General features: G+C 41.1%; 1 protein-coding gene across 1 annotated transcript in view; it reads left to right on the top strand.

The window, feature by feature from the left end:
* The window catches only part of DCP1A (decapping mRNA 1A), a 47233-nt gene that overhangs the window by 4693 nt on the left and 16013 nt on the right, over positions 1-26527 (top strand). Inside the window, exons 3-6 of the mRNA XM_054978673.1 lie at positions 2477-2604; positions 16861-16927; positions 20024-20162; positions 25066-25176. Coding sequence (XP_054834648.1) covers positions 2477-2604; positions 16861-16927; positions 20024-20162; positions 25066-25176 — 445 coding nt within the window. The remainder of the gene's footprint in view (positions 1-2476; positions 2605-16860; positions 16928-20023; positions 20163-25065; positions 25177-26527) is intronic.

Here is a 26527-nt window from a genome sequence, read left to right as displayed (position 1 = left end):
GCAGGAATTTGAATCTGGATCTCCCTGATCCTAGTCTGACACTCTTAACCATTACACTGCACCAACTCTCTGGTATAGCATGGAAATGGTGTTGATAGTTCTTTATTGTTATACTTGTTGATAGGCCAATTGGTTTGAAAACTGCCATATGCTTGAAGAATAAATAATGTATGAGGAGGAGGAGGAGGAAGAGTAGCAAGCAATAGTAAAAAAAAATGGCTTCACTGTTGTAATCTGACATAGTAAAAGGAAGTGAAGGCTTTAAATTTTATTTTTCAAATTCATTTACGTACAAGGTAGGGGGAAGTTAATCACTAATATGTGGTGATCTTGCTTGTTTTAACCCTTTGTGCATACTGAATTTTGAATCTGTAATTTTTTTCAAATCTTATTGGCCATGGTTACAATTTCTGACAGTGAGCTGTGGAAGTTAGTTGTGTGCAGTGCACATAGACTTTCTCAGTCTTGTAAAGGTGAGTACTATGTTATAATGAATACTACAGTCAACAGGTCTTGTGACCTGTGGAAAAAGTGGTTAGAAAATGCCCCAGTTTCTAAAAATGTCTGATGTTACACAGGCTTTCACTATAAAAATGTCACTTTATCATTCAAGCGGCTGGACCTATTGCAGTGATTGGAATGGCAGAGATGAACAGGGAATATATATGAATCTTAACTACTCTGTCTGATGGCTAAAGTCCTTAATCCTCACTTATTTCTTGATCTTATTTATTTATTTAAAACATTTATTAGCCACATTTCAACCTTAACAGGAGCTCAAGGCAGCTTATAAAACACTTTGAAGTAATTGCTTATGCCATTATAACATTTATGTTGGGCTACCTGTAGATTGATTAGGGATTCCTTGAGGCTGGATCTGGTGCACAACATAGTGGCCTATTTCTTCTAGGCAACAAAAAAAAATACCACTTCTTTATTGGGGTTCTTTTCCAACCTTTCTAGAAGTCTAACAAAGATAAGTTCAAGCCAAAATGTTATTCTCCCTGTTTACCCTGTTGTAATGCCTTTGGGCATTCTACAAATGCTATTTCCAGATCTCTACCACTTAAATCATGAGTTCAGTTGAATTTTAATTATTTTTGATGTACCAGCTCAGGCTGTTAGTCCATCTGTTCTAATAGAATTACAACAATAAAGGAAAACTGATTTATTGGAATGATTTTTGTATTTGCTTCAAGGACACAATCCAGTATACTATTATTGGCATTTCAGTCTATTAACTTCAGTGAGAGAACATGTTTAACCTCATGCTTGATTATAGCCTGTGTTTATCACTTGTATTCACAAGAAATATTTTAATTTGCTTTTGTTTTAGTTGTCTTATTGCAGCACTTTATATTAGGCAGGTTTCTATTCTTATGTACAAAAATGTGTACATAACAGATGAACATATATTTTGGTTATTCATGATCATATGCAGGAAGATAGTGTAAGTCTAAAATGTAAACTTTGCCTTTCCCATTATGTGATGTGCTAGATTCTATTTCCTACATTTTCTTGGGAAGACACAGGTGCTTTTCTGTTAGTTTATTTTAAAAGTACATTTGGACTTTCAACTTTATTTCAAGAAAAAAAATATGCAAGCAAGTTATATCCTATATAGGCAAACAGCTACTCTATCTGAAACAGTCAGAAGACAGTTTGTATTACAAAAACAGATACCTTTCATATTTCACAAGTTTAAAGTGATTTTCCAGGGTCCACTAATGTGAAACCATTTATTATGCAAATCTGTAGTCATGCTTGCATTATTTTCTATGCGCCTTGTCACTCAAAATAATTTTTATTGCATACAAAACATTAAACAGCCATTCCTCTGTTTTAGGCCTGGTTGTACTTTTTACAGTGTTAGGCTCATGTTATGTTTGCTGCTAATAATTCTTTTTGAAATCAGATATGACCTGCTAGTTATGAAGTATGGGAACTGAGCAAAGATGTTGTAGTTCAGAGCAGTATGTATGGCTTACGGAATGTTTTACTCTTCTGCTGTTATATCATGCATATTAGAGTGTAATAATACATAACTGGATAGTTATGTAATAACTAATAAGTTTTTAATTTTTTGTTTTGACAGTATGTGAAACTTACTCTTGCATGTTGTAAAAATATATGCAGTTCTGTAATCTTTTAAATGAGAGAAGTCATGTCCATGCCAGTAATGGCAGATTGGATATTAATTGTGGCATAGTATAAATCTGGGAATGCAGCCAGTATCTTTTTAATAATTTTATAGGACTTTACAATAATATAATTTTTTTAAAGCCTACTGTCACCTACAACAAAGCTCCAAACGATTATGCGAATCATTGTTTTGTGTTTGGTATTCTGATGTGGAGATATATCTTGAGTTCTAATGCATCCATTGTATAACATTCTCTGCTGATACTATTGATTTTTCCCAAAATATACATCATTGCTATTACTCAGTTATTTTTTGTTTTCCTGGATATAACAGGTCTGCTTCTCCCTATCATGGCTTCACAATTGTGAACCGTCTGAACATGCATAATCTGGTGGAACCTGTAAACAAAGACCTAGAGTTTCAACTGCATGAACCTTTTCTCCTCTATAGAAATGCTAATTGTGAGTATAAACTTGAAGAACTAATGGTGACTCCTTTTTTTTCTAGTTGTTGTGCAGTATTTATGCTATTTGTGGTAGAGCAGTAGTTAACTAAGTTTCTTGGAACTAGTGTCTGTTCATGGGGTGCTGCTCTTTAAGTGTATTTGTTTATTAATATGCTTATAAACCAACATCTTTTCCCAAGGAGCTCACATGCAAAACAAAACAATATCCCTTATTAAAACAGTCTATCTAATAAAATCAGCAATAGGCTTTCTTGCCTCCTTTTGAAAACCACCAAAGAAAGTGCGCTCTCAGCCTTACACTCTAATGGCAACCCATTCCAGAGAATTAGAGCAAAACTCTCTAGAATAGGCCATTGCTCAGTGGACATCCATTTGAGAAAAAGCTGTAAGCTATTGCATATAACAGGAGAGACAGTCATTTAGATATGAGGGATCTAGACATAGAGGGTTTTATAGGTCAAAACAGGCCTTGCAGTCTATTCATACTTGAGCTAATAAACAGTTTGAATTCATAATCTGTTTTCAAACCCCTGGAAAGTGATTGTTTGCACACACAGTTTGATTGCACCCAGGAACATCTGTCTCAGTTCGTTAGCTAATGAGGAATGATGGCCCTCATCAAGTGTGATGGCCTTCGTTAGTGTCTGAGGCTAGTGGGTGAGGAATGAATAGAATTATTGCTGCATAGCAGGTAGTCCATAATATAGATGAAAACACAGGGCTCATTTTGAGGGGGAACGCACCGGAACAGTGTTCCAGCAGTTCCCTCAAGTCAGGTGGCCCCACCCACCTGACTTTAGGGCCGTTTAGGCCTCGATTGGGGCCAAAATGGCCCATATCTGGGCCAAAACGACCTGGATCGGGTTGGTGCCGGGCAGGGGAACCTTCCCTCACGCGGGCACCAACTCAATCCCGGCTGTTTCATCCCTGATCCAGGCCAAAACGGGCTCAAAATCGCCATTTTCTGCCATTTTGGGCCAGTTTCAGCCTGGATAAGGGCCGAAACAGCCCAGATCGGGTCAGTGCCAGGAGGGGGAAGCCTCCTCCACCGGGCACCAACCTCATCCGGGCCATTCCGGCCCTGATTCTGGCCAAAATGGCCCCTCAGTGGCAATTTTGGGCCATTTGGGGCCTGTTTTGGCCCAGGTCGGGGCTGAAATGGGGCCATTTTCGACCATTTTGTGCCTGTTTTGTGCCTTCTTCCCCGGCAGCGACTCAGCCCTGGTCGTTTTTGGCCCAATCCGGGCCCAAAAGGGCCCAGAAAGGCCATTTTTGGCCCTTTCTGGCCTTGACCAGGGCAAAAACAGCCCGGACCGGGTCAGTGCCAGGCAGGGGAGGGTTCCTCCACCCAGCTCCATCCTTTTGGGGCCATTTCCTGCTGGGATTGGGGTTGAAACGGCTGGGATTGGGTCGGTGCCAGGTGGGGGAAGCCTCCACCTCCCGGGTGCCGACCCAGTCCCGGCCATTTCAGCCCTGATCTGGGCCAAAACGGGCCCAAAATGGCCATTTTTGACCATTTTGGCCCCATTCCTGCTGGGATCGGGGCTGGAACAGCTGGGATCAGGTTGGTGCCAGGTGGGGGAACCTTCTCCTGCCTGGCAGTGACCTGGTCCTGGCTGTTTTGTCCTTGATCTGAGCCCAAACGGGGCCCAAAAGGCCATTTTATGCCATTTGGGGCCCGTTTCAGTCGGGATCAGGACCAAAGCCACCAGGATTGGGTCGGTGCCTGGCGGGGGACCCCTCCCCTGCCCAGCACTGACTCTATCTGGGCCATTTTGGGTTCAATCCAGGCCAAAACATTCCCAAAATCACCATTTTAAGCCATTTTGGGCCTGTTTCAGCTTGAATTGGGGCCAAAAGGGCCCTGATTGGGCCACTGCCAGGTGGGGGAACACACGCCCCCATCTTGCAGCAGCCAAATCCCGGCTATTTTGGCCGGATCAAGGGGTGTAGCATATGCTAATGTTATGCTAATGAGTTCCTGCAGAACTTTTTCTACGAAATGACCCCTGTGAAAACATATCCTGTAATGTGTTTGCTTAAAGATGATACTCAAGACATTGAAAAACCTTGTATCTTGTTCTCACAAATAGCAGAAGAACTAGTAAAGATGTTAGTATACCAGCGTGAGGGTTCATATGATTAAAGAGTTCCTCACACAAAAAAATTTGTATGTGTAGATAGGCTAAAACCCGTTCCCTTAATATCCAGTCTTCTATTTTTGGAATTTTTATTGTATTAAGGAACATTATCAAGCTCATTCTGAAGTGGTACACATGATCTTATGTGAAACACGTACAAGCCAAGGGAGACCTACCAACTGTCTAGGCACGCTTTTTCTCCAGCCCACATATTTAGTATAATTTCATTGGTGTGTTGGAAGGCTTAAATTTTAATTTGAATGCTTTTCAAGATGTCCCCCCCCCCCCGCCCCAGCTATAACATAATCTTCACAGAATGTGTAAACCAGAAAAATTATTTGGAATACAACAAAACTTACATTCCTATATTTGAAACATTTGTTAGCAATACAGCAAAGCTTAGTATTCCAAGTATACTTGGGGAAAGTATGCATCTCATAGAGAAGTTAAAGAGACCCCCCCTCCCCAAACATCAACCAACTGTAGCACATTTCAAGTGTTCAGAGCTCTTCACATACAGTCTCTTTAGTACTTACAATCAGGGCTTTTTTTCAGCGGGAACGTGGTGGAAAGGAGTTCCGGGACCTCTTGAAAATGGTCACATGGCTGATGGCCCTGCCCCCTGATCTCCAGACAAAGGGGAGTTTAGATTGCTCTTTGCGCCACTGGAGTGGCGCAGAGGACAATCTAAACTTCCCTCTGTCTGTAGATCAGGGGGTGAGACCACCAGCCATGTGACCATTTTCGCCAAGGGTGATGTAAACTTTTAAAAACTCCCCCCTTGTTCCAGCTGACCCAAAGTGACAGCATTGGCCCTGGGAGCGTGCGTGCACTTTGGGCGCACACATGTGGTACCAGGGGCACCACCTCCCACCAAGAGTTGCCCCCTGTGCTGGCAACCAACTGAGTTCCACCTCTTTTCCCAGAAAAAAAGCCCTGCTTACAATGGTCATATAGGGTAGGCTAGGGTTATCCCCATGTTTCAGATGTGACCAATAGTAAAAGCTTGTGGCTATAAGGCTTGCATTGTCCCTGATACTAACAATGGTTACTGCCAATCAAAGTTGAAACTTTCTTCAAATCATAGTTAGGTTTAACTATCGCTCAATTTAAATATGATGCTGATGGGCAAGAAGAACTTACTCTCATGTTTTTTATACAAGCCCAGTGTCCTGTTTGAATTGGGATCTTGGCTGCCATTCATGCACTTTCAGCGCCACAGATATCTGTAGGCTGAGTGACCACTGTGCTAGCATCCTAATATATATATTACTTGTGTAATGGAGTTGCATGCATGGTAGTGGATAAGGAAGGATGTGGTGCTGTTGCTTCTAGTCCCTTAACCATTGTCTGCAGTGGCTGTTGCTGCTGAGGTGAAATTTGAATTGAGGATTTCATGGTGTGTTCACATAGTTTACAGTATACATTTCCAAAATGAGGTGTATGTTATTAATAGCTTGCATAAATATCCAGCTGGAGGTAATAGCTGAGGAAACTGTCCATAACCGTTTTATTAATGCATAATCTCAATAACAGCACATTTGAATGTTCTCAAACATGATGACACCTTACATTCTAGAAAAGGGTTATTAAATATTTCTGCCCAGTGTGTCTGGGTCACTGTCTTACAGTACTGTCTTACAGTATTGTTCAAAAGAACTTGTGATACCAAATATCATGTATTTAGCATAAAATGCTGTATTGATTGTTTGATTTCTGTGGAACAGAATTTTTAGAATTGCACAAAATGCATTGTTTGGGAACAATATTGAATAAATTATTTGCCAAAGTTTCTTTGATATGTAAATGTACAAGGAAATCACATTTACAGTAACATCTTTTGAGGAGCATCAGTCTTTGACTGTAATGGGCGATCTACTGTAAATGAAATAAACATTCAGACTGTATGTATGAAAAATACTTGTCAGGTGTAAGTAGAAATAGGTAAAAGCCATAAGTGCTGGTCATCCCTTCGTTGAGTTCCTTGGCATGCTTGCATAGATTTGTATTTATTGACAATTATAAGTTGTCTTTCTACTGATATCTACTCAAAGTTTTGCTTTGTGATGTGGTTTTTCTGCTGTTTGTGTGAGAGCAGGTGGGAGAATATTGTAAAAGTCAGTTCTCAAGCTTTTTTAGGATGCAAAAGCTATATAAAAATATGAAGTACATCTGAATTTTGGCTGAACTGAAACATTTTAAATAGCAGTTGCTATTTTTGAAAAAAATGTCCAATTGCAGATGCAATTAAACCTTTGGGAAATTTTATGAAGATATCAGGTAGTTATTGAGGACTGCATGATGCAGCTTCACTTTTTATTATCTTTGTTGACATTTGACATTGAAGTCTTAGTACTTTAGTAATACATCATCCTAGTTATGAAGGGCATTGTAGTAATTCAGATATTTGGTAGCCCTTTTTAATTTGTCTAGCTGTAGAGATCTGTAAGGCTGCTTCCAGTATTTCTCTCTATCCATGTAGAACAGACTTAGCAAAACCATGGAGAGAAAGTAAAGTCTTACATAGCAAGTACATATAGATGTCACTTCCTGGTGGCTATTTACGTGAGTAAGATATCTGCCTAAAATTGGTACCAGCCCAAATGGTCACCAGGAAACATTTATATTTGTGGGCATACTGCACGGGTCTCCAACGTTTATGAGCCTGTGGGCATCTTTGGAATTCTGTCACAGGGTGGTGGGCACAACCACAAAATGGCTGCTGCAGAAAGTGGAGCCAACCATAAAATATCAGACAGCGAGATTATGCATAACTCTAATAACTCTTCAAGGTTTCAGGTAGAAGCTTCGTTTAACAAGACGCCTTTTAAAATAAATATATTGTTTTAAAGGGTTTTCTTGCATAAAAGTGTATGCAGTGAAGATCCTTATGTTTTGGTAGCAGCTGCTGCAAAGCAACTTTTTAAAAAATCTGCAGAGTCAGTCAGATCTTCAGTTGCTAGTCAGAAACCTTGATGGGCAAAAGCCCCATATGGCCCTGCAAACTTCCTAAAAACATTTGGCAGGTGCCTGGAAAGGTGTTGATGGGTGCCATGGTGCCTAAAGATGCCACACTGGATCAGGCACTGTTTCTTCCACATACCTTTGTTGGCGATGCTGCTCTGTGTGTAGATCCAAATGTATTCATTTTGCATCTTACAATTTTGGATCCTGATCTGAATGGCCCAGGCTAGCCTGATCTCATTAGATCCTGGAAGCTAAGTGGGGGCAGCTCTGCTTCGTACTTGGACAGGAGACCACCAAGGAAGTCCAGGATTGCTAAGCAGATGGAGACAACAGCAATCCACCTCTGATTGTCTGTTACCTTGGAAATTCTATGAGGGGCTGCCATAAATCAGCTGCAACTTGATGGCAATTTACACACACACACACACCTCGTGCTTTATACAAAATGCAACAGAGGTCACCTCAAAGTTACAGCTATATATTTGCATTTTGAACTGTACTGAGACCATCTCAGTACTAATTTTTATGCAAACCACTTTGGGAATCAATATGAGAAGTTTGGATATATTTATATTGGTCAAAGTACAATTTTTAAAGCTTTAATCATATATCCTTGGGTTTGAACTCCATTGCCTCTTTACTGACCATTATGTGTTTCTGTGGCTGATGTTGAAAGCATTTTCTTCAGCCTTGCCATTGTTTCTTGAGAAGAGCAACGAGGAATGAGGTGCTTTAAGGGAATTCCAGTTTTGGAAGCATAGGAATACTTTGATCAGTATCTAACAGTAACAGTCAAATTGTTCTTTATATCTATTAAAATAAATTATAATTATTTTAAATCAACATAGTCGCCCATGTAATCTTTAATCAGTACTGAGAAAAGTCACCAAGCTAACTTCTAAAGTGGTGAAAAAGACTTGTACAAAATTCCCATATTTTTTTCATAATGTATGTTTCTGAACTACATTCATGATGAAGTGGAGAATGATCTCTTTGTTAATTACACCAATTAAGGTGATACTCTGGTAGAACTGGAGTTGTCAGGCTGCTTATTGGAAGGAGTACAGCTCAATAATTGCAGGTGAGGAGGAAACCCCTACATAGCATAAACAGAAAATTACTGTAATTTATAGCAAAACGAATAACCACCCCTTCATTTGCTTTTAGTTTCTTATGGGATTGCTTGTGCATCTGTTATTCATAAAAGGCTTGAAAGTCAAACATTCTATAGTCTTAAGAAATTAATACACGTAAAGTTGGCTAAATTATTTCAGAGGCCCAGCTACAAAAATATATGAAACAATTTTGAACTTACCTGTAAACATCTCTAAAAAGTAGGTTTCCAACTCTGTTTCACTTACAACTTTCCCTTTGTATCTGATATTTTCTTCTTGATGTACAGAACAAGTTTCCATGGTGTTAAAAGATGGGTTTGGTAAAGAAATCTGATGAATCTCCTATATTCCCCTCACATACACACCTCTGGCCCACTTGTTTGTTGCTCTGCTTCCTTTTTCGCTGCTGAGTGCAGCACTGAAGATTTACTCCTTGAAATACAAGTTACTTGTTCTCTTTGTTATAACAACTGGTTCCTTCCTAAAATTCAAGTTGGAAGCCTGGTAGTCTTTATTCCTTAAGTGAAAATATCAGTGTGTACAGCAGGTTTAAAACTATCACCTATTGGATATCGCCACCGTTGTCAGAATGGTATGTGTTTTGATCATAGACAAAGAAAGAATCTTTAACAACTGCTTTAGCTCTGCCTTCTGAGCAAGATAAGGAACAAGAATGCTGTTGCTATTTTGGTAGAGAGAAATGGTAAAATTGCATTTAAGATTTTTATAATGGAGTTTAAGCTGAGGGCAGCCAGACATGTAGAACAGTGTGATCCAACAAGTGAATGTGTTATCACCATTCACTTTCTTGTTCTGAGTTTCTATTGCAAAGTAGTTATCTCTGTCCTGTCTGTCTTAGATAACTAGCTTTGTTTAGGGCAAATCCATTAGTACTTGGCTTTGATATCCACTTTAAACATGTGTTTTATTTCACCATGCTAACAACTTCAGAATAAACCTAAAGCTTTTCTGTCCAGAATCAGTGTTCTTTTCTCTGGCACTCATTTTTTAATTTGTTCCTTTACTTAAGTTGTCAAATGCTGCGTTCTCTAGATTAACATGGGTCGTTGTAGCTAGCTAACAATATGCTCGAGTGTATTTCTTTGTTGGGCTAGGATTAGTGAGAGAATACTAAACTTTAATTGATGAACTATATGGTTTGCATACCAGTTGAATAGGTGGTATACTTTGTCTGGGTGTTTGGGACACACCCATTAACATTTTCCCCTTTTAAATAGAAGGCTACGGTTGAAATGGCTATCACATGCTCTGCAGAGTTGTGGCCATGAAGTAATGGAATTTGGTTCACTCTTATTTTACAGAGATACGATAACACCCTTCTTAAACTGAAGTTCAATCTCTCTTACTGATTGTGGATGACTGCTGTAAATGAAAACTAGCAAAATCAACTGGGCATTAAACCTAAGAGCAAGTGACCAAAGATTTAGTAGAGTTAAAATTATGATTGTGGTACTTTGAAGTTTTGTTAAATACCATGCTGTATTAAGTACTTTTCAGCTTTAATAATGGGAATTGCAGTAAAATGAGTAATGAAAATCCAACAATGTATGAATTAAACTAATTCATGTTTTCATTTTGACTGTAGGATAATTAGGAGTACTGCAAAGTGAATACTGGTTCTGTCCTGGGATGTTAGGAAGAGAATACCTTAAGTTATGGCATGTCTATTTCTAAACACAGAGCACTTGTCTTATGGGTAATCTTTGAGAAGCTGCTTTGATAATGTGCCTTCCATCTTAAATGGTTCTGATGGTTTTTCAGGGCAATTCCTTGAGGCTCATAGCTGATAGGAAATACTGACTTACTTGATATGTTGTCAGAGAGGATTGATTTTTGGATGCAGGCCTGTTTCTGCTTCAGTGGACAGCCTTGAACAGTTCTTCTTCCTGCTCTTACCTTTTGCCATGAAAACATTTCCTTCTTAACACATTTCAAGGAAGGCTTCATCCTTAACGCTTATTCTTCCCATTGAAGGTAACTAAGTAGACATTTTAGCTGCTTGGGCTTACTGTAGCACCACACACCTGCCAAAATAAATGGTTGGTACAGGATGATAGAACCTGTTTAGACATACAGGGAGATGTGAAAAGTGCAGTGGTAAAGATAAAAGGGAACTTTGCTGCGCCGGAGTGATAGAGAACTTTGCTGAGATGGAATGGTAGAAATAAAAGGGAACTTTGCTGGGACAGAGGGGTTGCAATACAAAATCCCTTGTATTTCAGTCAGACTGAAGGCCTGAAACTGGGGCAGGAATGAAGGTATGGGAAAGACTTTACAACATAAACAACTTCCTGTGCCTGCTGATGCATACTTAATTTAACATTTTCTAGATTTCATAATTTTGTGTTTCAGCTTTTAAATTAAGTATCATTCATTTCCATATTGACACTTTGATCCAAATCCTTGACTCTTCAGATTTTGCCACTACAGCAACAGCACATTTCTTTTGCTGTTCCTTGGAGATGTATTTCCATACCTTTTTCATTATAACAGAAACTCTGAGCAAGACATTTCCTCCTTTCCCTCTTGTCCTCCTCCCTCAGTTGATTTGCAGTTGCATTCAACATTCTGTGTCTCCTGGAGCATTCTCAGTCTTTATCCAAAAATGCCAGTTTCCCCCCCTTCTATATAGTATTATTTTTCTGCAGACTGTTTTCTGCAGTATGCAGAAAATGCTCCCTCATCTGTGGGTGGCTTGGTTTTGCTGCTTTTGTGATCCTCCAATTATGCTGTTAGACATAGTAATAAAGTAACGATGTGTTTGAAATGTACGTGTGGTAAGTCTTCCGTAAGATTAATGAGGGTTTGAGGGAAAGGTTGCTTTGAGACATGTTTTGCATTTTCCCCATAAAGAAATACCCTGACATTGGAATACTAGGCACTTTTATCATTGCCTATGTACCTGTTGTGCATCAGTGTTTGATGCCAATCTTAAAATGCTAGTAGCATCATGATAATTCTTTTGATTTCTTCTGGAAAGTTTTCCAGTGAGAATGCAATTCATGTTTGTATTGTGACCTTGGTGTTCAACCCACCTTTTAAAAGATAGCCAAGGTCCTTACAGTGCAGTCCTAAGAACCCTCTGGCGCCTGCGGCCACATGTCACTATAAATACAGCGCCACTTGTCTGCTTCCTAAGGACTTCTGCGGGAGAGGTGGGCCAGCCTGGCAAGGCGCAGCCAGGAGTAAATGTGGCGTCGTTGCCCAGGCAATGCTGCCAGGATAGACCAATTGCAGGGCGGCAGCAGTTGACAGCACTGTGAGTGGCAGGGGAAAGCATAGCCAGTCCCAGGTTGCGTTTTCCATTTCCAGCTGCCATGTCCCTGCCCCACAGGGAGAGACCTCCACAATCAGGCTTGCCGCACCCCAACAGATGCACCTGCCCTGGGAGGAGCCCCGCCCCAAGGGGTGGGACACTGATGGTGCAGATGGGGTGCTCACCCACCCGCTCATCCACCCCATTCCCAACAAGGAGCAGGCTGGCGGCAGAAGCAGTACTCGCATGCAAATTCCACCTCTGCCGCTGCTTCCGCCCCAAGGAAGATACACCCCCTCCCTGAACAGTGAACCCGGAAAGGTGGCAGGACCCGGCGAATGCTGCACTCACAGCCTGCACCACTTAGAATCAGCTCCCAGGTCCTGAAGAGGCGGGAGGGGGCAGGGTTCTTCAATGTGTGACAGAAATGCCCATTGGAAACCATGCGAGAGGCCAGAAGGCCCATTGGAGGTGATGGGAATGACAAATGCCCACGGACTTGCAACAGCACCATTTGAACACAGCACTGCATTACAAAGATACGAGGAGAACGCTGGTTGGACCTCGAGAGCCATATGCTGGTCCTTGGGTGATGCCCCCCCCTATAATGGACTGATAGCCTGCAGGAGCAGAGAAACTGCTCCAGGGGCCATCGTCCGCCCCCTGCACCAGATTTCCAAGTCCATCCCTGCCTCTGCAAACAGCAAAAAGGAGGGGGTGGTCCATCCTTCCAGAGGCGGAGCCCCAGAGATCCCAAGATGTCGCTGCACATCCTGGCAGCAACCCCCCCCCCCTTTCCCTGCATGCAGTGGTAAGCTGCCTGGCTTATGAGACGCCAGCAGCTCTGTCTGTCAGAGAATGAGAGTCCTCAGTGGTGCCCCCACCCCTCCAGACATACACCAGTCACACTACAATTCTTACTCCACTGCCTGAAGTTACGTTGATGGAGGAAAGGGGCAGGGAAGCTGGATGGGGCCCAAGGCGTCACAGGATACCTACTCCTTCTGACAACAGAGCCCACCCCATCCATCCCAGCCCTGCGCCAGGAATCTTTTGCCAAGATGTTTGAAAAGACATCCCTATGGGAGTTGGGAAGGAGCTACTGTCACCTACAGGCAAGCAAATGGACAGGCAGTTTATTTTTCAACGCATATTTTTTTAAACTGGAAAAGGTGAGAAGATTGTCCGGACATGTGTCTTGCCAATGTCCCTCGTCTGGAAAGGGAGCAAAGGCAGTTTGCGCAGCAGTCAGAGCCACAAAATCCATTCCTCGTCCTGCCCTCACAGGGGCAAGGTTGAGATGCGGGCTGCTTTGGGTAACTATCTCCTGAGCTGGACCTGAATGGAACTCGAGGAAGATCATCGGGCTGGAACAGCCATGCTCCTTGGTCTCCCTGATGAGTTGCGACCTGCCTGTAAGGGAAACAGATGCATATGTGGCAAGGGACCCAGCCTGGTCCAAGGACAAGCCCAGTCTGCAACGTTCTGGGAGGGTGTCCATGGTTGAGTGTGGCGGTGGTGGCAGCTCCTGTGTCACAGGTGCAGCCCACAGCCAGATGATGCATGAGCCTCTGGTGAGAAAGTGCTCTGCATTAGGATGGTCCTATCCTGTGAGGGAGAAAGTCAAGGAGCTGAGCACCCTCCATCAACAGGGAGTTATGAACGCTCAGTAAACCTGACCTGCGGCCGTACTTTCTCCTCTGCTGGGAGGAGCCACGGCTGAGGGAGTCTGAACAGAGCTCCCAAATGGGTAGCTGACCCCTCCCCAATGGCTGCATCAAGAGCAGTTTTCTGGGCAACTGTCCCTGTGGCAGGCAGGTGCTACTGCCGCCCCTCCCCCCACCGGTGAGCCTCACCTGCAGAGGCTGGGGTTCAGGATGGTTCAGGTGAGGGGGGCAGCTGGCACAAATCAGCAAGCTGTATTAGTCGCCACCCAAACTCCTTACCTGTCAGTGCTCCATCGCCCCTTCCCGAGCCAGGACTCCAGAGTCAGATAACCTGCAAGAGGACTTGGGTGGTGGTTATTAGTCAGACATTCTGGACTTTGCTCTTCTTCCCTTAAGCGAGTGCAAAGTACTCCCTATTTTCTGTTAAGTTCCCCTAGTGCACTCATGGCCTGCCACCATGGAGCACCCACTCTCCTACTTTGCACTCTTAAGTCCCTGCGGCAAAGTGTCGCTGGGCAGAGCCTCCGGCTGCCTCCCTACTTACCTGGGTTCATGGGCATATAGCCAGAGGTTCTGTAGGGTGCCTGTGGAGCTGATTGGGCACACAGAGAGGGGCTTGGCCACCACAGGGGCGCATGCGGATTGGTCTTTGCGGTAGTTGCCATCCTATGCTCCATCAGGCCACGTGGGCGGGGCGCCAGGAGGGGGCCCAAGTTTTCTCGTTCAGTGGGCACCTGTGGGCTACACCTCCTTTTTTTGTGATGTAACTTTCTGCTACTGCAGGGGGTTTCCCAGACGTGGGGCAGCTTTGGAAGCTGACTAACTCACAGCCCTCCTCCTGCCCTGCTTCCTCCGGTGTTGACACAGGCACTTGAGCCACATTTACATCTCCCTCTGGTCACCAAGTGTGGCTTCTGGCGGTGGCCCATCAGCAGCAGCACTCCTTAGGCAGCCACTGACATAGAGGGGGTTACGCCTGCGTAAGTGCAAGATACGCCTGCGTAAGCCTTAGTCCTCTCCCTGAGTGCTTTCCATTGCCCCCTTAGGATTACGCTGTTAATGGAGTGGCTGAATGAGTAAAATCGGGGGGGGGGGGGTCTAAGTATTTGAATACTGTTATATATATTTGTCCAAGATTTTGTAAAGAGCTTGCATGTAAATCTTATAACTGAAATATTTCCTAAGGAAAAATGTGAGGATTTTTGTCACTTTTGGTATGGCACTGCTCCATATTATATCCAAGACAACAATCTTGACAACCCCAGAAAATCTGCCAACTGAAGGATCTGCTGTATTTACTTGTTTGCATGCTATTTGTTGGCTGTTCACAATTTGCGTGGGAACATGTTCAATATACGTAAATGAAAAATTTGTTATGAAGCAAATCACTGTACTCTTTGAAATTTCCTGGTATTCAGAATTTCCCCAGACTTGTTTTATGAACACATCCATTCTGTAAGACAGATAATTTTTAATAGTCTTGATAGGGTTTATATATGGAATGAATATTCTACCTTTTCAGAGACCTACTTGAGGCAATTTATAGAGTTAAAAAAAACAAAACAAGACCACTGAATTACCAAGCAAGAAAGAAATATTCTGACTGGGAGATTCTGACATATTTTTAGGAGAAGTGTTTTCTTTAGGTTCTAATTTGGAAAAGCCTGTAGGATAGGGTTTATCCTAACATAATTGTAATTCCCTCTAATAGCAAAGTTAATGGTGTTGAAATGAAGACGTCCACAAATGTGTGGTTTCTGTATACCCAAGGTTCCCTTGGTTTGCAGGAAAATGTTTGTTTTTACATTAAAAATGAACGGCCTGATAACTGCTGACCATTCTCATTGATATCCAAGAGCTATTGATTCTTGAGATCAATTAATTTTTTATTTAAAAGCCAAATGGAGGTGGTGGTAGTCACTGAATCCCTACTTGCTTATGGTGCTGACAGTTTGCATGCCCTAAATCCTAACTCCTTCTCTCTCCCCCTTGCAGTCCAAAATGCTGAAAGGGTTCTGACTCCTTTGAACCTAAAAGAGCTTGTGTGTGTATGTGTGAGAGGGAGAGAAAGCTTAACTAGCACTTCTTCCCTCAGACAAAATTGTAAAGTTGTTAGTTTGTATGCCCTTGACTTCACCAGTGTCCTATGGGTGAGAAGAATGGCAGTAAAGACAAGCAGATTTTTGTGTGTGGGCAGGGGGTAGATCTTTGAACAGAGAGTAAGAATACAGCACTATCGGTGATAATGGAATTTTAAATAAATAATTTGGTTGTGTTGGAAACTGAATAACTGAATGGAAGCTTTTTAGTTTTATTTATTCTATTTTTCAGATATGGATCATGCCCTCAAAACTATGCATAATTTTTATTTTAGCAAAAAAGGATTTCTTATTTTTATTAGCACTTGCAATTGTGTTTAATGTTTCTAGAGTACCAATGAGACTAGACATTCAAAAAAGTTTTAATGCTTATTCACAACCTTTAACAGCAAAGATTTTAAGTTAAGTTTGTTGTGAATTTCTGTCACTAGATTATGTTTGATTCTAAAAAATATTATGGCCTGTGAGCAATAAGGCAAAAGAGAAAGGAGAGCTTGTTATGGTACCTAGATCTCAACGGGGGATTCTTGTTTCTGTGAGCAATAAAGCAAGTGATTAATAGTTTTAGTATGTGTATTAATGGACTGAAGTTGTTGAGTGACACTGTTTTTTAATGTTTTGTATTAGCTTAAGTGCATATTTTATCTTTCACTTGTAATTAACCTGTCAGATATGGAAGCTTTGGGCATACGATGTATTTATGTCTTAAGGTTCAATTTTGTGGCTAGTCTGTATTTAAACCATTCACTAGTAAGTGTAATTCCCTAAGCAAATATTTGCAATTATATGGGTCAGTAATGACTCGGTGCTTGCACCTTTACCTTTACTGCTTTTAAAAATATTCAGAATTTCACAGTAATATTACTTTTTCTTGGAGAAATGATGGTATGTGATCAGCTAATAATTTAAGCATCTTTTGGTTTCTACTTAAAGGTTTTTAAAAATAATTTTATGGTAACCTTTTTAAAAAAATTTCTTTTTCAAGTGTCAATTTACAGTATCTGGTTCTATGACAAGAATGACTGTCATCGAATAGCAAAACTCATGGCTAAGTAAGTACAAGTTTGTGGTGTTGCTTTCCTGATTTTATAGCATTGGTGATGAATCTGAATATTTACTATCAATCACACGTCTGTCAAATTATATAATATCATTTGCAATGCTGCCTTCTTTTCAGATTCTCTTAATTCTTTATTTAGAACAAGCAGTACTTAACGAGGCACACTTGTTACGAGAACCCATTTTATTAATGGGCATGCAAAACATTTCTGCTTGCTCACTAGCAGATCAGAAATGAAGACTTAACTTTAAATTTAAAAACAAAGAAAAAATTTCCAGAATTTGGTTTGGAGTTCACTTCATTTGCTGCATGAAGTATACACATATACTAAAAGCTGTAAACAACAGATGTGTTGGTGCGAGGGGCAGTGTTACATCAGAGGTTAGTTTAAAACGAGATCCAATCACAAGATTTATTTGAGCGGGTGAGGATATGATGGACCCCCCCCCCCTTCACTCCCCCCACTCTGAGGCAAATTTTCCTGCCAAAATCTAAGTTTGCCTGCTTTGGCTGAGCAGCCACAAGTAGCATGTCTCTATTTGTGGGTTTAAAGTTTGTTTTATGTCCTACCCTGATAAGCAGTTGTAATTTTGGCTTTTTAGCCCAGCCCAGAAACTTGATGGAGGAAAAGCAGGAGCCCTCTTCCTCTGTGTTTGAAATGGCACTGGAGACTGTATAACGTTTAAAAGAAACAACAGCAGCAATCTGACATTAAAAATTACTATAGTCAGAAGCAAGCGAACATTTTAATTTTCCAGGGCATTCTGTTGCTGATGTAAAAGTTACTGTTCACTTACAAAAGAACTTCATGTGGAGAATCCAACATGAAATTGCTGAAGTAGGATTCAGCAATAAGTTCAATACTATATATCCCCCTCCATCATATCAGCACTCACTGTAGGTGATAATATCGCTCACTGTAGGTGATAATATCATCGCATATCTTACTACTTACACGTTAGTTCAGCTGCAGTTATATAAATTTCTAATTGGGTCTGTTTAGCATATTTTACCCTGTGCTTTCCTACATTAGGTCTGATTTTGTTTATCCTACTTTGCCTATCTAGCTACAGTTGGGAGTGGTCTTCACACTCTTAATGATGTGAAGTTTTGGAGTACACGAGGGCACTCCCCGCTGGTCAGCCATGTTGAGGGGTGTGTCCCAAGTGACCCCTGGCTGAATGTGGAGTGGCTGGGTGTGACTAGCCAAGCTGCCAGGCAGCCTCCAGGGCCTCAGGCTAGAGAGCTTGCCCTGTATTGGCCTCAGATGTGAGGTGGAGAGCATCTAGCTGGTGGCTTCTCCCTACTCGGGAGGCTGCTGTTCCATCAGGTGCAGCTCTTCCTTTTTCTACTCCCTGGCCTGGGGTTCCTGAGCCTTCCTGGGTCGCTGGACGGCGAGAGGATGCATGGTTTGTGCTGCACTGCGGTGGCACTGCTGCTGCTTGCCCGCCGTGACTCGCCCTGGCTGGCTCCGCTGTTGTTGCCGCCCGTCGCCCTGTCTCCTGCCTGCGGCGCCCCGTTGCTTCCCAGGTGGGTGCGCTGGGCTGGCGGGGTGGCATCTGGGGGCTGGGTCGCTGGCAGTTGGCCCATCCCTGAACAAATGAATTGGTTACTTTTTAAAAAATGGATCTTTTTTTAAGCTGGCCTCTCTTTCTATTATCTGTCCCCCACAGCCTTTCTGTGGTTTGCAGCTTTTGGTATAAGTATGTCTACATAAAGAGATGAACACTTACTTCTTCTTTATCCATGGCAAAGGTAATTCTTGTGTTGGGCAGTTTCAATCCATTGGAAAATCATTGTCTTTTGTGAAAAGAAGCACCTGGTATGGGAGAAAACGGGCTTTGGAGTGGAGGAGTTCCTTTGTCATGGAAAGCAGCACTGCACAAGCAAATAAGTCATTGGCTATAAGCAACTCAAAATGGGCAGCAAGCTTAACCATCTTCTTCAAGCTACAGAAACGTGACAAGCTCCTGTAATCTACAACCAGTTTCAAATTGGTCAGCAGACAAATACTGCATTTAAGTGTGCACAAACAGGGCTTGCTCCCATGTCTTGCTCTTTTATTCTCGTATGGAATTTGTGTTTAAAAACAATCTGATTATCCATAACACATGAATGTTAATTTTCTGGTTAGTGGGTCGTAAAGTTAACTGGTTAATCCATACTCCTTTGTTCATATGTCATGGGTAAGTAGAGCTAGTTTTAAGTTGTGATTCATTGTGCAAGAAAGAAAGAAAGAGGAGTGATTTGTGAATAAGCTCAAGCCCGGTGAGTGCACATCTTTTAGTTAGCCACAGATAAGACATGTGACTGCTGCCTAAGCATAGGCAAACTAGAGGGACAGGATAATCCTACAGCCAGCCCACAATCTTTTAAGTGTATTTAAAAGATTAGGTATCTTATATACTATTCTGGTAATGTAAAATTCAAATAATGACACTTGAGTGATGTACATTTCACATGAAGATGGTTTCAGTTGGATGGCTGTGTTGGTCTGTAGCAGAGGAGCCAGTTTCGGGTCTAGTGTACCTGAAACTTGCACATTTAACATGAGTATGTAAAAGCATGAATTTGTTGGTCTTTGTGAATACAAAATTTGGTGGCTTTGTTACAGAGTATACTGAGCAGAGGTAAAAAGATAAAAGACTCACACTTGGCCTAAAAAAAAAAGACTATACCAAATCTTTAGGTTAGAATGGTCCACCTGTGCACTCTCTAGTAAATGCTGTGATTTCTGTGGTCTTCAGCTTCTACGAGCTTTTCCATTTAGACTAGGAAAAATAATGAAATTATGGAGCATGCTGAACATACTATCATAAGGAGTTCATTTGTCTTAGCATCCTTGGAAGCAGAGTTGTGGAATGATTGACATCTTCTGTGATTGTTATGATAGCACCTTTTGGCTTTCCCATGAGCTGTAAGTTATATAGCCTAATATGACTGAAATGACATTTTCTGCTTTGGAGCTCAGAATTCATCAAGCGTGTATTCAGATTTTTAATGCAAATAGAGTGCTCCTTTCATGGGAATATAGGTTCATGCATAATAAAATTATAAATCATGTGCAGCATTTTCTCCTCTATTATAGAGTGGTACAAGAAGAAGCTCAGAGATCCCAGCACCTGTCGCAGGATAGAAAAAGTCCAAGTGGAACTAATGGTTGCAATGAAAACAGGTCAATTGATATCCTAGAGATGCTTAGCAAAGCCAAAGTTGAATATGACCGGGTAAGGAAATTGGGTATATAGTTCTTAATTTGTTTTTTAGATTGCACTAGAAATCAAATGACAGTTGTGTACAATTGAGCCAAAGTGTTGCCATGTCAGGTTCAGGTTCTTATTGCATATTTTGGTATATAGTTTAGATTTGTCTCACAGACTTGTTCCTTTATAATTTTATCAGATATCCTCAGTGATTTCTTACTTGAGACATTCATTCTTCTTTATATAAACTTTTTCTGTCAGTAGTATTTGCAAAATTGGGATGTGGCATCTTGTTTCCCTGAAAATAGTTAAGTATTTTTTACATGTGCTATACAACAGAAAACAGAAACAGACTTTTGCAAGTTAATTTTAATTTTACATTTGCTGTCTTTTTAAACAAATAAATGGACAATTTATGCTTTTGTACTATACATTTATCTATATTCGTACAAACGTGGTTAAATTTCAGATAATTTAGGAAAAATTGTTGCAGTTCTGTTGTTAAGTATTCCTTAGTAAATTTAGACTCAATGGTAGTCTCTGGAGAATCTTGCTATAACTTTCCACACTATAAGCAATCTGTTTTCTTTCTCCTTCCTCAAACCTGCTGAGGGAAATAGAATGAGTAGTGAATCATCATAGGCCAAGCATCACAATCTTATAATGCTTCAGGGAATGTTGAATCATAAGGCAAAAGGGGAAAGGCTTAAAACTTCCTCAGAACAATAGTTTTAGGCACACTGAATTTTATCCAGGCTAGAATGACGCTTCATTTAAAAAAACTAAAAACCCACCGTAGATTATTTTTAAGAATAACATGATAATGCCAACATCAAACGAACACAGATTGTGCCCTAATGGCAGTGGCTGCAGAATTGCAAGAGGAAACTATGAGAAAATATTTTGGCAGTTTGTGGTTATTTTGGAGGGAACAATAGTTTAGTTCTGAAAAATATGCAAATGGATTTCCCCCAGGATTTTATGTTTGGTTGGAACTCCTCCATTCTACATTTTAATACTCTTTTCTTGGGCCTTTTAGTACTGCATCTTAGGCATGAATCCAGCAGTTCCAATGGGTTTTTTCCATTACCGCCCAGATTTGCAAATGGGGACACATTCCCCCCACTCCTGAGATATACTCGGAATAACAATCAGCTCCTTAAAGAAAGCAGGCATAGTTAATCCCACACTTGCTACTGTTGCTAGCAAATACAAGTCCTGTTTTCCCCACTCCTCCAGAACGTGGTCATGGCAGGTGAGAGAATGGAACCAGAACTTGGCAAAGGGGGAGAAAGAGACAAGTTATTGTAGAAAACAAGACAGTTTAAATGGGGCCCTTGACTTTAAACAGTTTGAGAGAAATTATGAAAAAGAGAAGCCAAACTTGTTCCTTTATGATACTGTTCTTTTATGATACTCTTTTCAAGTTCTGCTTGAAAATTTGGTGGTTTTATTTTGAGTACCTCATTAACAAATCTGCTTCTCTTATAAAATTGTCACAAACTTGGTTTCTGTTTAAATCAGCGGGTTCTTTCCCCTCTCTGTAGATGGCTAAAATACAAACAAGGTGAATTACAACAACTGATTAAAAAGTGTATACTACCCTGTAAGCTCAGAACAGCTTTCATCTGTTATGCTTTTTTCAGGGGGTCTTGATTTATTTTATTTATGTAATTTATAGTCCATCTTTCTCACTGAAACTCAAGGCTGATTACACAGTGTAAAATTAGTACAGTCAGTTTCAAGGATATTTCCATAAACAATGCCATAGGGTAAAGAAACACAATTTTACAAAGACATTGCATTAGTAAGAATCCAATACTGAGTTGAAGAAATGCTGAAACAACATAAGCAGTTTAAGGGCTGACATTAGACCACATGAAACACAAGTAGCTCATAGGAGCACATATTTAAGACAACAGGTAATACATAAGGTAACATAGTGGTGAAGTCTATGGTCCTGAGAGCCCCTCGCTGCAATACAGAAGCCTTTTTGAATAATTGAGTTTTGCGTTGTTTGCGGAAAGCTAGGAGGGTGGGGGCTTTCCTGACCTCCTCAGGTAGGCCGTTCCACAGGGTAGGGGCCACTACAGAGAAAGCCCATGTATGGGCTGCTGTTGATTTCACCCATGTGCCGGGTGGCACCCGCAGGTGACCCTGTTCAGATGTGCGAAGCTGCCATGAAGGAACATAGGGAGGGAGGCGGTCCTGTAGGTATGCCGGGCCAAGACCGTGAAGAGCTTTGTATGTGATAACCAATGCCTTGAACTGAGCACGGTAACTGATAGCCAATGGAGTAACTGCAGAAAGGGGGTGATGTTCATGCTCCTGCTCACTCCCGATAGGAGTCGTGCCGCAGCGTTTTGCACCAGTTGGAGTCTCGTAGTTAATTTGGATGAGCGACCTATGTATAGTGCATTACAATAGTCAAGTCTTGATGTTACCATAGCCTGGATCCAGGTGGCCAGGTCGGCCATGTTGAGGTAATAAGCCATCTTCTAGGCTACAGTGAGGTTGTAAAAGCTATTTTTTGCAGCTGCCTTAACTTGTTGTTCTAGTAGTAGCACAGGATCCAATATAACCTCTAGGCTGTTAACCGTGTCTGCAAGGGTCAGATGAACTCCATCGAAAGTGAGGAGTACAATGTCATTCAAGATCTCTGCCTTCCCAAGAAGCATCACTTCTGTCTTGTCTGGATTTAATTTCAATTTGTTAATTTTTCACCATTTCACTACAGCTATCAGGCAGCGATCCAAGATTTCTACTGCATCCTGTGGGGGACCTGGATAGCGAGATCCAATATGTCATCTGCATATTGGTGATATTTAACTCCATAGCTGCGAATGAGTTCTCCTAAAGGCTTTACATAGAGGTTGAATAATGTGGGAGAAAAGATTACACCCTGCAGAACCCCACAAGATAGTTCCCATTCCGGAGACAACTGATCTCCTTTGGGCCTGTCCCATGAAAAACGATTTAAACCAGTCCAGGGCACATCCTTTGATGCCCATTTCTGTCTCTAGACGCCTCAACAGGATGGCATGGTCTACTGTGTCAAAGGCTGCAGACAGATCCAGGAGGAGCAATAAGTGGGCATGGCCTTTGTGGGAAGCAGATGCTCAAATTCCATATTCTGTCCCATATTCCTTAACCATATTTTGTGATCAGAGATGATGTTCAGTTTTAAAATATGAAGAACTCATCTATTTCCTGTTGAAAGGAATAAACACAAGTAGTAACAGGAAGGAAGCTTAGGGTTGGGTCCTCTAATTCCCTTTCAAGTTTTCTTCGAAGAGACTTCCTTCAACAAAAATACTTTTTTATTCCTTGAGAGAAAGACTTCATCAGAAAATTTTTTGCTTCATTGGAGGAAGGCTTTCTCATTCAAAGTGAGACTTGGCAGAAGAGTAATAGAATCAGAGCCTTAAGAAATGCACTTTTTGTGGTGTAGATTGGCAGTTTACATTATTTAACCATAGATCCTTCCTATTATTGCATCATGTATTTTCCTTATTATTGTAATATGCTTTTAGTTACTGTTGACTTGTAGTGATGTAGAGCTGGTGGTGGTGGTAGGTGGTCTTTGAAGTGTGAGTTTCATTTTTCTTAGAATCTTTGCCAGTTATCACTTAATAATTATAGATGAATTTGCATTTTAGCATTTAAGAAAATTAAATACTTATCTTCCCAGTACATTCCAGATGGAGTAATCCTTCTGTGCAGCCCACATGAGTCTGGCGGAGAGTCTGCATGAGAAGGGGCAGAGAGGGAGTGAGAAAAGAGATTTTATAAAGGCCTGACTGATTTAATCTAGGAAAATCAGTTTAATCCTTAAGATATTCTCTATATCTAGTCCCTGTGTGAACATGAATGAATTTGGTGATTTCCCCCCCTTATATTTAACTTTTTTCCTCCTCTTTAGAGTCTTAATTATTGTAGCAGGTGACATGACACATAACAGTCATGGTACTTCAGAATCTGATGAATAAACAGTAAAATTGAAATGAGTATTTAAAGCCACTATTTTGAAACCACTTTGAAATCTTAGAAGCTGAGAGAAGTAGCAACAGGAGTTGCTAGAAGACAGATATGGGAGTCTGTGCAGAGTGCGTTTTAAATCCGCAGCCACCATGAAGAAACTGAAAACAGAGCTTAACCTCTACTTTAATGTATAAATTATATATATATTTAGGTGCATAAAAGGGAAGTAATGTTGGTATGCTCCCATTTGCTGGTGAGCTCTATGACAGTGCACAGTTTGCACAGATTGTTAATCTTTGATGCTGATACTTGGGAATAGTTTGGCACAAGATGCTCTGTAGACTGAAGTTTTCCCAGCAGTATCCTCTCCCATCAGTGGAATCTGTTAAAATGGTACACTCAAAAGATTTAAAGTGGCAGGTCTTTTGAACCATGAAGCTGAATCATCATTTGTTTTAGTGCTGTTAGTACATTAGCCTAATGTCTAGAAAAATGCTGAGATATGCAGTATCAAACTAATCTTATAATTATTCTCTTCCCACCTTGACATGTATTGTTACAAGTGGAAGTTAGTTTTCCGCTAAAGAATATGTATCTAATTGTGTAGTGCTCCGTAGATGCTTTCTTCATTTACTTGGGTTTCCCAGATGACAAAGACATGTTCAGCTGAGTAATACTATCCGTGACCTTGTCAATTTTTTCTGTAAATTAATTCTTTTGCCATCATATCATTGTATATCATAGCATAGACTATACTGCTTTATATCACAGATTGCTTTATGATCTGGGAAAAGGAAAGATGAGGTGAGGTATATCTAGGATGGTACTGCCTCCAGGGCATAGACCTTTGTGGGATACTTCCAGGGAGCTGCTAAGCATCATATAAAAATGAACTCTGTGTGGCCTGAGCTGGAATTTGAGGGATTTATGTACTTTTATCTTTTAGAGTCAGAAGAGTGATTTAAGTTATGGAATGCAGCAACGTGCAAATTCTGCAAAGGCTGAAAATAGCGAAACTCTGGAACTTGGATCATCAGTGTTACAAATGCATGACCATGTAAGTTCAGTAAAACATTCATTCACTGTTATAATATATGTAGCATGATCACTTCCTTGGTTCTGATGTATACCTCTGCTCTGTTTGATCTTGGAGCAGCTTTCGTAGAACTGCTGTAGTTTATAAACAGGGCAAATTTGAGGGGGCCACACAAGGTGGCTCTAGCCCTGCCCCTGGTTAGTAAAATCCTTGGTGCCTTAATACAAAAACAGTAGTAAAATAAACCATGTTGGCAGATGTGAAGAATGACATTGGCTTCATTTAGTAGTTAACTACGGCAAAATAAAAATCCTAGAAATTAATTTAAAATTGAGTGTTAGAAAACAAGATTGTAAGCAACTCTTATGAGATTACTGTGATTATTTGTGGCTACTAATAGCACCATCTGGTGGAAGAAAAAAGTGATGCATCAGGGATTTTTCTCTGGAAAGAACTTTAGGACTATTCTGCCTTGTACCATTAAGAGAATTTTCTGCTATCTACATGGAGGGTGTGGGAAGAAGGATGCTTCAGTTCATCAAGTGGTGTATTTTGTCAAGAATGGTCTCCTTACCTTTTTAGTATACTTATGTGCACCAAGCTAGGCATGGAAGTCTTTGACTGTCCTTTCTTCCTCTTGACAACCAGTCAGCTTGTTCTCCCCTGGCCCTGTGTGCATAGCTTCCACCTGTTTCTGGTGTGTGTATCAGATATATGGGGTGGGCCACTGGACATCTTATAATGGAATACCTTGTTGCCATGCTTGGCCAGTACATTGCTATGCACTAACATGGTAGGAAGGGGTGGAGCTGTACACGGAGGGAAAGGGTTGTGAGCTTCATCCTGAGAACAATAGTTTTGTTGCATATTAATTTCTGTAACATTCTCTACATTAAGAATTGGGTCTGTCTAAATTAGTGCCAGGACAGCAGAAAGGAAAGATAAATAATAATTCTTCTGACTCGAGATATAGAACCAGCAGAACTATAACAGTGGCTTAGCTTGAATTATTTGACCTTGGTGATGAAAATTTTATTCTAGTCTCTGTTGCCTGATCTGAATGGTAGATGAACTCTCAGCAGACCTAAGCTACATAATCCTGAGCTAGGCACTTAGACATAGAAAAGCTCCTGAAATAGAAGAGGTACTTCCTCTGGTCAGTAAATGGAGCCCAAAACTCCATCTCCAAAGATGGGAGAAAGTTCTCCTGGATCTGCCTCCTGAGATGGAAGTGGAGTTAACCCTTTTGCTTCCTGTGTGCTGTCCCAGATTTAATCAGAAGGAAACAAGTAAGGCAACCTTCCCAATTTGTTGCAGTCCTGTGGGGCCTAATATGAACCAACATTTTGAACTATTTCTTTAGAAGAGCTCA

The sequence above is a fragment of the Eublepharis macularius genome, chromosome 4, assembly GCF_028583425.1.
Source record: "Eublepharis macularius isolate TG4126 chromosome 4, MPM_Emac_v1.0, whole genome shotgun sequence".
Taxonomy (NCBI): domain Eukaryota; kingdom Metazoa; phylum Chordata; class Lepidosauria; order Squamata; family Eublepharidae; genus Eublepharis; species Eublepharis macularius.
Note: the sequence above shows the minus strand (reverse complement) of the source record. Positions and strands in the feature narration are given on the sequence as shown.